The sequence below is a fragment of the Peromyscus maniculatus genome, chromosome 4 (genome assembly GCF_049852395.1).
Source record: "Peromyscus maniculatus bairdii isolate BWxNUB_F1_BW_parent chromosome 4, HU_Pman_BW_mat_3.1, whole genome shotgun sequence".
Classification (NCBI taxonomy): Eukaryota; Metazoa; Chordata; class Mammalia; order Rodentia; family Cricetidae; genus Peromyscus; species Peromyscus maniculatus.
The window spans coordinates 63388138-63401577 of record NC_134855.1 but is presented as its reverse complement, the minus strand read 5'-3'; the positions used below and the strand labels follow the sequence as shown (position 1 = coordinate 63401577).

General features: G+C 38.6%; 1 protein-coding gene across 1 annotated transcript; it reads left to right on the top strand.

Annotated features, from left to right (window-relative positions):
* The first annotated feature begins 5998 nt into the window (after window positions 1-5998).
* LOC102923859 (olfactory receptor 8U9-like) lies at window positions 5999-6958 on the top strand. The gene has a single exon (XM_006989693.3). It carries the CDS (start codon window positions 5999-6001, stop codon window positions 6956-6958), a length of 960 nt encoding a protein of 319 aa, XP_006989755.2.
* Window positions 6959-13440: the final 6482 nt, after the last annotated feature.

The window sequence follows — 13440 nt, the reverse complement described above, 5'->3', positions numbered from 1 at the left end:
GCAGCTAAGAAGTTAACAAAACTTGCTGCTCTTCCTGAGGACCTGGGTTTAATTCCCACCACAAACAGGGATTCAAACCATGTGTAACTATAATTCCAGAGGATCTGATGCCTTCTTCTGAAAGTGGGTATTACACACATGTGGGACATATACCTACATGCAGGCAAAACATCCATACACATTAAAAATAAATACTTTTCAAAGACAAAATCATCTTTAAAAAGTCAATATCCCTTAGGTTATTTTCACCCTAAACTACTTCAAAGCTACTTCTGTATTTATTTGTACAAAGTATTATTTTAGGTTCTTATGATGAAATCATAAAAAAAAGTGACATGGACCAGAGGCCATTCTTCAGTGACAGGATCCTAAGTGGGAGTGCTAGGAGATGAGAAGATAAGGAAGATGGAAACCTGGGATCAGAAGATCTTGCATAAACTGTTGTCTTATGCCAAGCATGTTTATTAAGAAGTACAACTTATTATGTGCTACTTGCAGTAGAAAAAAGGAAAACAAAAAAAAGTTTCATACACAAAACAAACAATGTTGCACAAGGGGAACATATAATATCTCTGTACAGGGTTTTCTGGGTCCAACCGCATCTTGGCAGTTGGCAGCCAAGGAATACCACAAAGTCACACCAGGCAACAAACTTCACACAAGAGACTTATGGAAGAAAGGCATAGAATGGTGGCTGTCTCTGAGCAGAAATAGAGACAGCAAAGGGCTGCGTGGAGGGCCAGGCTATTTTAGAATATTGTAAGCATGTGCAGTGAACTAGTGGAATAGTACAGTGCAGTAAGAAGTATCGAGAGCCTTGACTCGGAAACATTTTTTGTCTCTTAAAGCTGCATCTCGAGATAGCAGATTTCCAAGACTCAGAGCTCCGGTCAGTCCAAGAACAGGGTGTTTTCCATTGGCCTGTTACTCTGCAATCTCAAGGATATAGAGACCAAGCACTCAGTGACCTTGGAAATGAAAACCATAGCCCCTTATGGTAGGAAGAGTTGGAATCTCAGGCTCTGAAGTCAAAGCTCTACCAAGTCCTGGCCCTAGTCCATTGCTGGCTCTGCCAAGCATTTTCTTGGTCCTAAAGCAGGAACTGTATTCCTTCCCCATACATCAAGACCTCAGGGGAAGTGTGTTTTCAGGTATGCACCCACTCACTAATAATGCTATTTTACTTTCATTTTACATAAAGTTACAATTCACTGTTTTTATCAGTTTGAGCAGCAATATGATAAAGCCTGATCTTTACTACATTTTTTGTCATATAAACAATGTCACAAATTTTGTGATGAGATACAACTGTGAAGAATTGTAAGGTACACCACGAACTGAATCATGCCTTTTTACTTATGTATTTGCTTACAACATGTGAAGCTTTGAATTCAAAATATCAAAGCTTTATGATGTTTTTTTTTTAATCTTGCTAGATACCATTATGACATTTTCTAACAACATGTGCTTTTGTGGCTCTCCTCCCTGACCTCCCCCTTGACCCCTGCTACCCTAGTCACCCCCTTGTAGCCTCCATCACTGAGATCTTTTCATTTTTTCATACCCCACATGTCCTTTTGCCTACCCCCTTATTCTTCCTCATATCGTATATAAACAAGGCCATCAAATAAAATATATGCAGTGCTCACTACACAAAATTTATAGGTTCGCAACTATAAATAGATGAACTATAGTTGCTATAGATAAACCACTATAGTTTGCACTTTTCATACCCCCTCAATCAAATGACATCTATTAATTATTAGTAATTTAATATTTATTTTATATCATACTATAAAACAAAAGGTGAGAAGTATAAAGAAAAACAATGTCAGCCAGGTGGTACATGCCTTTAATCCCAGCACTCAGAAGGCAGAGCCAGGCGGATCTCTGTGAGTTCCGGGCCAACCTGGTCTACAGAGCAAGATCCAGGACAGGCACCAAAACTACACAGAGAAACCCTGTCTCAACACCTCCTCCCCCCCCCAAAAAAAAAAGAAAAACAATGCCTTTCTGTCCCATTCATTTTATGGTCATACCAAAATTTCATTCTGCATGATTGAAATTCAGTGTGTGTGTGTGTGTGTGTGTGTGTGTGTGTGTGTGTGTGTGTGTGTCTGTACAGGGATTTACCAAATGTTTTTCACATAAAAGAGTTGTGGACAATAAATTCTTCCAAGAATTAGATGATGTACTCATGCTATACTCATTCTGCTATACTACAGATCGTTGCCTAGCCCATTTGTGATGAGAGAGGCTTCTCCCAGTAATTGGGGGAAACAGATGTGACAACACATAGCCAAGAATTAGGTGAACCCCAGAGAATCCTGTGGATGAGGGGGTAGGAAGGATTATGGGATCCAGAGAGGTCAAGGACACCACCAAAAAAGCCAACAGAATCTACTAACCTGGGCTCATAGGGTCTCACAGATACTGAACTAACAACCAGAGAATTTACCTGGGGCTGACCTAGGCCCTCTGCACATATGTTACAACTGTGTAGCTTGATCTTCTTGTGGGATTCCTAACAGAGGGATCAGGGGTTATCTCTGACTCTGTTGCCTGCTTTTGGGACCCTATCCTCCTATTGGGTTGCCTTGTCCAGCCTTAAGAGAAGAGGTTCCTAGTCTTACTGCATCTTGATATGCCATGGCTGGCTGATATCCATGGGAGGACTGTACTTTTCTGAAGAGAAAGGAGGAGTGGATGCAAGGGGTGGGGCAGGGATGTGGAGGTTTGGGGGAGAGAAACAGGGAGGACAGAAGGAAGGGAAGGGAAACTGTGATTGGGCTGGGAAAATTAATTAATTATTAATAATTTTAAAAGAAATGTCATTTATTTCACCTTGAAAGAAGTTATCAGACCCTCTGTAAAAACACTATATTGAAGGCAATGCTATAGAAATATTCTTCATATACAGATAAGCACTTTTTTGAATGTATCTCCCACAGGAGTATAGACTCTCATTTTTCTGATAGCCTCATTTTCTTATTCTCTGGAGTAAGAGCCTCTGGGACAGAGACACTAACAAAGCCATGCAGCCAGCTTCTCTGTGCATGCACTATGAGGAGACATAGAAGAACATCCTGCCTGGGTAGGTTGAAAGAGTATCTCTGTGAGATTGAACACTACTATAGTGTTTGAAGATGAAGCTTAAGTACAATGCAACACAGTGGTTTGGAATATAACTGGAATTCATTTTGTTAGATAATGTCAAGAGTATTTTCTCTGGTAGGTTCGGCCTTTTATATATGGTTACAAGTTGTAATATGAAATATCGTAAGTATAAACTCATCAAATCCAGTTTATAAGTAATAGTTAGGGGAAATCAAGCTCACATTTAACCAGAATATAATCCATGTGCAAACTGTCTTATCCTTGCAGTACCTATAGATTTTTACTGAAAATTATATAGACAAATGTCACTAATATGGCCCTAGACAATACTTTGCAAAGAAAAGAATATGCCTTAAGAGTACAGGGAAGACTATTCAAATATTCTTAGTAAAATTCATTTTCATTTCCTCCATTTCTCTATTATCCAGAAACAGTTATATTAGGAAATTAATGAAATACTGTTGCTCTCAAGTGTTAAGTGTCTAAAATTGACCGAGGAAAAAGTGTGGGTACAAATGAGAGGGTAAGAGGCACAGGTGAGATAGATGTGTCACCAGGGTTCTATAGGAAAAACATAAAAGAAGGTATTTAACAAGAGAGGGAAAATCCAACTGTGTTGTTCTAAGGTATATTTCAATATAGTTGATAGATAAGTGATGACTGTTGTTCCTTTCAATGCCCATATTTTTTGGTAGATAAAAAAACTGTATATTATAAACAAAAATATAAGGAAATGTATAAGACAAAGGACATGTTATTATTAACAAACAGAAAGGAACCAAATTAGGTTTGTATCCATACAGTGGATTAGTAGATATATTTAGTGTTGGTGATTTTGAATGAAATGAAGAATATAAAAATGTCAAGTGCACAGTATGAAAAATCACATTCTCTTTGAAATGTAAAAGGTATATGATACAATTTTGAGAATTTCTTATCTGAGAACTGTAATTACATACATCATTTTTCACTCCCTCACTTCCCTCTGACAACCTCCCATGAGCCCTTCATCTCAAATCAATTGCCTTATTCTTTAATTATTATTGTTATATACACATATAAGTTGACAAATGTAAATGTAAATATATTGTGGTGATATATTGTGTACCCCAATAAAGCTTGCCAGAGGATCAGAGGACAGAGCCAGCCACTAGATTAGACACAGAGGTCAGAGAGTGGTGGCACACACCCTTAATCCTGTCACTCGGGAGGCGAAGATCCATTTGCATCTCTGTGAGTTCAAGGCCACACTGGAAACAGAGCCAGACAGTGGTGGCACACACCTTTAATCCCAGTATTGGGAAGCACATAAATCTTTAATCCTAGGAAGTGATGGCAGGGCAGAGAAAGGTATATAAGGCGTGAGGAAACAGGAACTAAGGCAGTTCAGCTGAGACCCATTTGGGTGAGAACTCAGAGGCTTTCAGTCAGAGGATTCCTAGAGCTGGTGAGATAATATAGGTGGTGGCTGTGGCTTGTTCTGCTTCTCTGATCTTTCAACTTTTAACCAAGTACGTGGCTCTGGTCTATTTAAGATTTGAACAACAATATATTATATGTGAGGAACTCAGTGTTTTGAGTCTCAAAAGGGAAGAAATACAAGTGAAAGTGAAAAGAGGCCATAGTGGAAAGGTACCTTTTAGTATTTGTGCTGCCGGAGCGAGCACGGAAAGGTACCTTTTAATCTCTGGTCTGGGTTACAGTGTCTTTCCCTGAGCTCCCTTCAGAGTCTATGTTCTGCTGAAATTAATAACATCTTTGTAATACAAATTGTTAGAAGGTCTTATTAATAAAAACAAACCCTGGAGCTGGGAATTAGGGTGAATGCTGAAAGATCAGAGAAACAGAACCAGCCACAGCTAACCTCACCTCACCAGTTCCTCAGCTGATCTCGTTTCCTCAAACTGGAAGCCTCTGTGTCCTCATCCAAATGGATCTCAGATGAACTGCTGTTCAAAAGCCTAAAAGCTTAACAGACTCTAGTTCCTGGTTCTCAAGCCTTATATACCTTTCTGCTTCCTGCCATCACTTCCTGTGATTAAAGTTGTGTGTCACCATGCCTGGCTGTTTCCAGTGTGGCTTTGAACTCACAGAGATCTGGATGGATCTCCACCTCCAGAATGCTATGATTAAAGGTGTATGTGCCACCATTTTCTGACCTCTATGTCTATCTAGTGGCTGTTGTGTTCTCTGACCCCAGATAAGTGTATTAAGGTGCATAATGTATTGGGGGACACAATATCACCAAACATTTTAGCATATAATGTTTTGAATGAGGAGCTACAATTTAAAGCATCTTTTTAGATGCAAAAATTCAATTATAAAATTGAGGCAATATTGATAAGGAAGACAGAGATTTTCAACTTCAGCTATAACAGGAAAATAATGTTAACAGCATAGCTCAAATATTCTTTTTAGAATAAGATATTAAAAACCATGAAAAAGGATATCACTTGTAAATTGATCTGTAAAGAAATGTACAAATTCCTTGGAAAACAAATATAAATGCTATTCCAGATGATATTATTAGGTTATATAAATAAATAGTCCTTTCCTTTGACCATTCTCTTTCTCAGGATTTAGAGATGACACTTGATGGTTAAGGTTTATGACACCAGCCTAAAGATTCAGAGCTTGGACTAGAATGGGCTAAATAGCAAGACCCTTGTCTTTTAAGAAACCAATAAAAAGAAAGAAAGAAAAAAAAATGGTGTTGTTGGTGTGTTCCATAGAAATAAAATCTGTATACAATTTGGGTTTCCAAGACTAGAAAAAGATCTCTTTTTAGGAGATAGTAAAGTACTAAATACCACTTGTGTTATGCAAAGTGGAAATGTATCATTTGGATTTTTCTCTACTTCTACAGATGTCCTGAAGTCTAATGGCTCAGACAAACTGCACCCAAGTCACACAATTCATTCTTTTGGGCCTGACAGATCGCCAGGAGTTGAAGATGCCCCTCTTTGTGGTATTCATATCCATCTATCTTTTCACAGCAATAGGCAACCTGGGACTGATTCTGGTCATTAGAACAGATGCAAGACTCAACACACCCATGTACTTCTTCCTCAGCAACCTGGCTTTTGTTGACTTCTGCTACTCTTCTGTCATTACACCCAAGATGCTTGGGAATTTCCTGTATAGCAAAAATTTCATATCCTTCAATGCATGTGCTGCCCAGTTAGGCTGCTTCCTCACATTCATGGTATCAGAGTGCTTGTTACTGGCTTCCATGGCATATGACAGATATGCAGCCATTTGTAATCCTCTGCTGTATATGGTCACAATGTCCCCCGGAATCTGCATTCAGCTTGTAGTTGTGCCCTATAGCTATAGCTTCCTGATGGCACTGGTTCACACTCTTCTCACCTTCCGCCTGTGCTATTGTCATTCCAATGTCATCAATCACTTCTACTGTGATGACATGCCTCTTCTCAGGCTAACTTGCTCTGACACTCACTATAAACAGCTGTCTATTTTGACCTGTGCTGGAATCACATTCATTTCTTCTGTTCTGATTGTTTCTGTCTCCTACTTGTTCATTATTTCTGCCATTCTCAGGATGCGCTCAGCTGAAGGAAGACGCAAAGCCTTTTCTACCTGTAGCTCTCATATGATGGCTGTGAGCATCTTTTATGGGACTCTTATCTTTATGTACTTACAGCCAAGTTCCGAACACTCTCTTGATACAGATAAGATGGCATCTGTCTTCTACACAGTCATCATCCCCATGTTGAACCCTTTGATCTACAGCCTCAGGAACAAGGATGTGAAATATGCCCTGAAGAAAGTCATAGACAGTAGAAATCAGACTTCTGCGATAAGAGAACTAAGAAAATGATTTTAATAAACAGACTTTCACTCTTGGTCTTTTCCCCCAATATTAGTAAAATGAGCTTAATGTCTTATACTTAACTGGTGTTCAATGGAAATCTGTTCATTATAAAATCAAACATTTCTGTGTCCTCTCTTTTCTTTATATTTTTGATTGAAATAAATTATTTCTCACACAGTGTATTCTGATTATAGTTCCCCCTTCCTCAACTCATCCCAGTTCTTCTCCACCTCCCCTTTCATCTGGATCCACTTCCTTTCTGTTCCTCATTAGAAAACAAACAGGCAATTAAGGGATAATAATGCTATGTAATAATATGAAATAAAAAAAAACAAATTGAACTAGAACAAACAGAAGGGAAAGAGCCCAAGTAAAGGCACAAGAAACAAATATAGATGCAGAGACTCACTTATTCTTGCATGCTCAGAAATCCCATATAAATACAAAACCAGAAGCCATAACAAACCTGTAGTGTGAAGAAAAATAATTATTTAAAAAAAAACTTAAAAGTGAAAATAAAAATGTCTTTATCAACCCCTTCCCTTCAGGACTCAGGAAACCCCACAAAAGAGGAAGCAGGAAGACTGTTAGAGCCAGAGAGAATGGAAAATACCAAGTAATCAAGGTAGACACAAGAGAGCTGGCACACATATCAACTCATAAAGACTGAAGCAGTATGTATAGGGCCTGCATGGGTGTGCACCAGATGGGGTCCTAGAGCTTAAAAAATGTGGACACATGCCCCCATACCTAACTCAGAAGCTGTCTCCAATTGATAACTACTTGGGAATGAAAGATTATTTTTATCCGAGGGAATCCCAATGAGGAAACAAACCACTCTTCATGGTAGGCCACATTCCCGGATGTAGATAGCCAATAGAAAATGAACTCAGTGGCGTTTTGGGGTTTGCCTTATAATATCATATCAGGGCTTTTTAAATTTTTCAAATTTCTTCTGTGCCCTTTCTTCATCATATTTTTTCCCCTAACTTTAAAATAATGACTCCATTCCCCTCCTGCAGGTAGATTTCAGGGACACATACTCCACCTGTCTACTTCCAAAATGTTTTTGGGTTTTAAGATAAACTGTGTCTCTTACAGACAACCAATAAATTTATCTTGCTTTTCTTCCTTGTATGGTGGTATTTTATTTGTACTGAAATGTGATTTTAATTGTATGTTAATAAATAAAGTTGCCCGGGGGTCAGAGCTATTAGTAAGCCATAGGAAAGCAGGGCAGTGGTGGCATACACTTATAATCCCAGCACTTGGTAGGCAGAGCTAGGTAAGTCCCTGTGTGTTCAGGGATATAGCCAGCATTGGAGACACATGCCTTTAAGACCTGGAGGGCTGTACATACAGGCAGTGACAAGGCAGTCATGTGTTTGGGTTTACAACCAATGAGAAGGCAGAACAGAAAGACTATATAAAGACAAACACACAGGAAGTAGGTCTCTTTTGGAGAGGTAGAACCACCGCAGGAAAAAGGGTAAGGTTTTAGCTCTGAGCTCTGACCTCTTGGCTTTCTTCTTTACATTGGTTCTGTGTTTCTTATTTAATAAGATGGTTGGTTACATCTATATCCTTGTCTTCCACCTTAAGTACTTTCTACTCCCTTGCTCATGATCCCTGATCCTTAGCTATAGAAGTATAAATGGCCTGCTTAGCACTCAGTCTTCCCTACCCTCAACATCCTTAGCAGTGATGTGTCATTGCTTTGCTACCATTCATTGCAAAGAGATATTTCTTTAAGTAAGAATGGAAGCAGTATTTGTCTGTAGATATTAAGATAAACATTCAGAAGGCAAATCAGCATTATAATTTGTAGGCTGGGCAGTGATGATGCACACCTTTAATTCTAGCAGTAAGGAGGCAGAGTCAGGTGGAGTTCAAAGCCAGCCCGGTCTATAGATTGAGATACAGGACAGGCACCAAAACTACACAGAGAAACCCTGTCTCAAAAAGAAGAAGAAGAAGAAGAAGAAGAAGAAGAAGAAGAAGAAGAAGAAGAAGAAGAAAGAAAGAAAGAAAGAAAGAAAGAAAGAAAGAAAGAAAGAAAGAAAGAAAGAAAGAAAGAAAAGAAATGTAGTATATCTGTTGTTTCTTGGGCTAATGACATCCTCTGACATCAGGTTTTGTTTTATTCCGGTTAGACAGTACCAGGCATGTATTCCCTGCTGTGGACATCACTCTGTATGCTATGAATGTGTTGCTCTGATTGGTTAATTAATGATTGGCCAGTAGCCAGCCAGGAAGTATAAGCAGGATAAGCAGACAAGGAGAATTCTGAAAAAGGAAGGCTGAATCAGGAGATGCCAACCTACTGTTCAGGCAATAGCATGTAATGACATACAGGTAAAGCCATGGAACATGTGGCAACATATAGATGTTAACATAAGAGCGAGTCAGTGGTAGGCCTGAGCTAATAACCAAGCAATTTTAATTAATATAAGCCTCTGTGTGTTTACTTGGGTCTGAGCGGCTGGCTACAGATTCCCTCTTGTAAGGTGTGTTTGAAATCCAGAGAGTGAATGGTTAACAGTTGTTTTACTACCGAATCAGTGGCTATATCTTGCCTGGTAGTTTGGTCTTTTAGTTTGAAGCATTCAACTCTGGGAAAGACAATTGATGCAGTTTTTTTCTGAAATGAACATTTTTATGTTATTTCTGAACATATATTGGTTCTCAAAGTACTAAATGCTGTGTTTCAAGTGTTTGTCATTAATTTTAACATATTTTATTAATTTTAATCATATTCACCTCTGCATCTTCCACCTAACTCTTTCAATATCTACCACTCTCCTTTTCACTCTCTACCAGCTTTGTGTCTACCTTTATATATATTTTTAAAATTTTATTTTTTTAACTTTTTTTCCACTTATCTTATATGGCAACCACTGTTTTCCCTCCCTCCTCTCCTCCCGGTCATGCCCCCCAACCTCACACTTCCAATTTAGCCCCTCCCCTTGCACTCCTCATAGGTCTCCATTAAGAAAGGGGCAGGTCTCCCATGGGCTTGAAGAGAGCATGGCACACCTAGCTTCTCCCCTTGCATTAAGGCTGGACAAGGTAATCCTGCATGGGGAGTTCCAAAATGCTAGCCAAGCACCAGGACCAGGTCCTCACCTCACTGCTAGGAGCCATACTTTAAAGACACCAAGCTTCACAACTGTCATACACATTAAGAGGGCCTAGCTCTGTCTCATGGAGGTTCTCTAACTGTTGGTCCCGAGTCCATGAGCTCCCACAAGCTCAGGTCAGCTGTCTCTGTGGGTTCCCTGTCAGAAGCCCCCTGGCTAGTACAATCCCTCCTCCCTTTCTTCAACAAGACTCCCAGAGCTCAGCCTAGTACTTGGTTGTGGGTCTCTGCATGTGCTTCTATCAGTTACTGGATAGAGTATTTCTGATAATAATCAGGGTAGTCACCAGTCAGATTACAGTATATGGCAAGTTCAGGCACCCTTACCACTTGTGCTAGGAGTTTTCCTGGCACCAGTTTTCTCCCTAATCCCCAAATGCCCCCTATCAAGAGGTCTCTTTCATTACTCTGACCTCCTCCATGTTCTGCCCCCAACCCACAACACACACTCACCTGCTGTGGATATCACTCTGTAGACTGTGAATGTGTTGCTCTGATTGGTTATTGATAAAGTGCTGATTGGACCGTAGCCAGGCAGGAAGTAGAAGTATAGGTGGGACAAGCAGAGAGGAGAATTCTGGGAACAGGAAAGCTGAGTCAGGAGTCACCAACCAGATACAGAGGAAGCAAGATGTGAAGGCAGAACTGAGAAAAGGTACCAAGCCACGTGGCTAAACATAAATAAGAATTATGGGTTAATTTAAGTATAAGAGCTAGTCAGTGGCAGGCCTGAGCAAATGCCCAAACAGTTCTAATTAACATAAGCTTCTGAGTGATTATTTTATAAGTGGTTGCAGGGTCTGTGGGGCTGTGCAGGACTGGAGTAAACTTCAGCTACACTCGCCAACCCTACCCAATCCACTCTCCCTCAACTTTCCATTCCTCTATCCTCCCTCCTCCTCTCCCACATTTGCATTTATCCTTAGTCACCAGGGAAATGCAAATTAAAATGACTCTGAGACACTATCTTACACCTGTCAGAATGGCTAAGATAAAAAATGCTAATGACAGCCTACGTTGAAAGGATGTGGAGTAAGGGGAACATTCCTCCACTGCTGGTGGTTGTGCAAACTTGTACAGCCACTTTGGACATCAATATGGCAGTTTCTCAGAAAATTGGGCTCAATCTATCGTGAGATACCAATTTTGGGCATATACCCAAAGGATGCTCAATTATACCACAAGGACACTTGATCAGCTATGTTCCTAGAAGCATTATTAGCAATAGCCAGAATTTGGAAACAATCTAGATGCTCTTCAACTAAAGAATAGATAAAGAAAAAACAATGACATCATGAAATTTGCAGGCAAATGGATGGAACTAGAAAAAAATCATTCTGACTGAGATAACCCAGACCCAGAAAGACAAACATGGTATGTTCTCACTCATGAGTGGATATTAGAAGTAAAGTATAGGATAACCAAGCTACTATTTTATTAGTGGTGAAACTTTTAACACATGATCTTCGGGAAAAAGCTCAGTCCATTCAAGGATCATTGTCCCTAATACATTAAAACCGTGTTCTTTCCATGGAGTTTCCATGAGTTGACCAATAAAATAATCTAAAACATAATGCTTTAGATCATATAGTTAAGGAAGTAAATCAATATCAGAAACCAAAAGTCTAGAATAAGAAATGTATACTTGTTGAATATTTTAAAACTGCAAATAAACACAGAACATTATGTTTTACAATCCTCTGACCTAGATTCTTGGAACTTAGTTCTTCCAAACCATATGTAAATTTTAAGAATTATTACAAGGTAATTTTTGTTGTTGTTCTACATAACTATTTTATTTTATTTTTTTAAAGATTTATTATTTATTTATTATACAGTGTAATGTCAGCATGTATCCTTGCAGGCCAGAAGAGGGCACCAGATCTCCTTACAGATGGTTGTGAGCCACCATGTGGTTGCTGGGAATTGAACTCAGGACCTCTGGAAGAACAGCCAGTGTTCTTAACCACTGAGCCATCTCTCCAGCCCAAAACTATTTTATTTTGTTTTACTTTATTTGTAATGTTTTTCATTGTTTTATACTTTTATTGATTCTTTGTGGATTTCACAACATGTATTCCAATCCCATTTATCTCCCCATCTCCTCATATCTGTCCTCTGCCCTTGTAACATGCCCCCAAAGTCAAGACCAAATTTAAAAGAAAAACCAAAAACCAAATAAAACAAAGGACTAATTCTTCTCTTTTTTTAACAAAGATAAATAAAATCATTATTACTAAGCAACAGAAACAATGTAACAATGAAAATCAGAAAAAAAAGACAATTCCAAAATCAGAATATTAGAGTAATGATATGATAAAATAGAGTTTAAAAGCTGTGGTTTCTACAAACCAATGGTTTATATTAATTATCTCTCACCTGATTTGGAGTGTCCATGGGGCATAGACTATAATTTTTCTTGATAATCTTTCTTACATCATTTTTCTAAGTAGATCCTTTGGGATAGTGTCACTGATAAAAGCCCATATTTTTTTGCTGCCAAATATTACGTGCAGAAGAAACAGAAACTCATGTTTTCCAAGTAAGTTCAATGGATAGGTTTTTATATTAGTGTCAAAATAAGTGTTTTAAAATTGAAGATCATAATGATCTTTAAACCAAAACATCGTAGGTGACAATGCTAAAGTTTCTTCTTGTTTTATTTTAGTTGTGTATGTATATAAAATGAATAATTAGATTGGGATGGGCAAAGATTTGAGAATTATAAAATCTATTAAGTTATTTTGAAACTGGTAGACACACAAAAAAGGTTATAATTGTCATAACCTCATTTCTTTCTTTCATTTTTTTTTTTTTTTTTTTTTTGGTTTTTTAGAGACAGGGTTTCTCTGTGTAGCTTTGCGCCTTTCCTGGGAACTCTCTTTGGAGACCAGGCTGGCCTCGAACTCACAGAGATCCGCCTGCCTCTGCCTCCTAAGTGCTGGGATTAAAGGCATGTGCCACCACTGCTGGGCATAACCTCATTTTTTAAAAAGTCTCTTTTGAGAGTTGTTTATCATTAGAAGAGCAGTTGTAGATTAGGGAACCAGTATGAATGCCTAGACTTAAAACTCCACTATAATTCTTTTCTTCTTTGATAAAATGGCATGAGTATTTAATCTAGAAGGAAATTTCACATCTATGCTTTAAGGAGGAGCTTACCTCTATTTCATATTTCAGTACCTAAGTCAAACAATTCTAAATAAGGGACAAAATCACCAGTGCATGGCATTGCTCTAATTTAATCACTAGCCTCAACTTTTAATGCTATGTTATTATTGTGACAAAAATACATCAGACATGCCAATTCAGACAGAAGAAAGCCAGCAAGGACTCAGATCTACAAAAA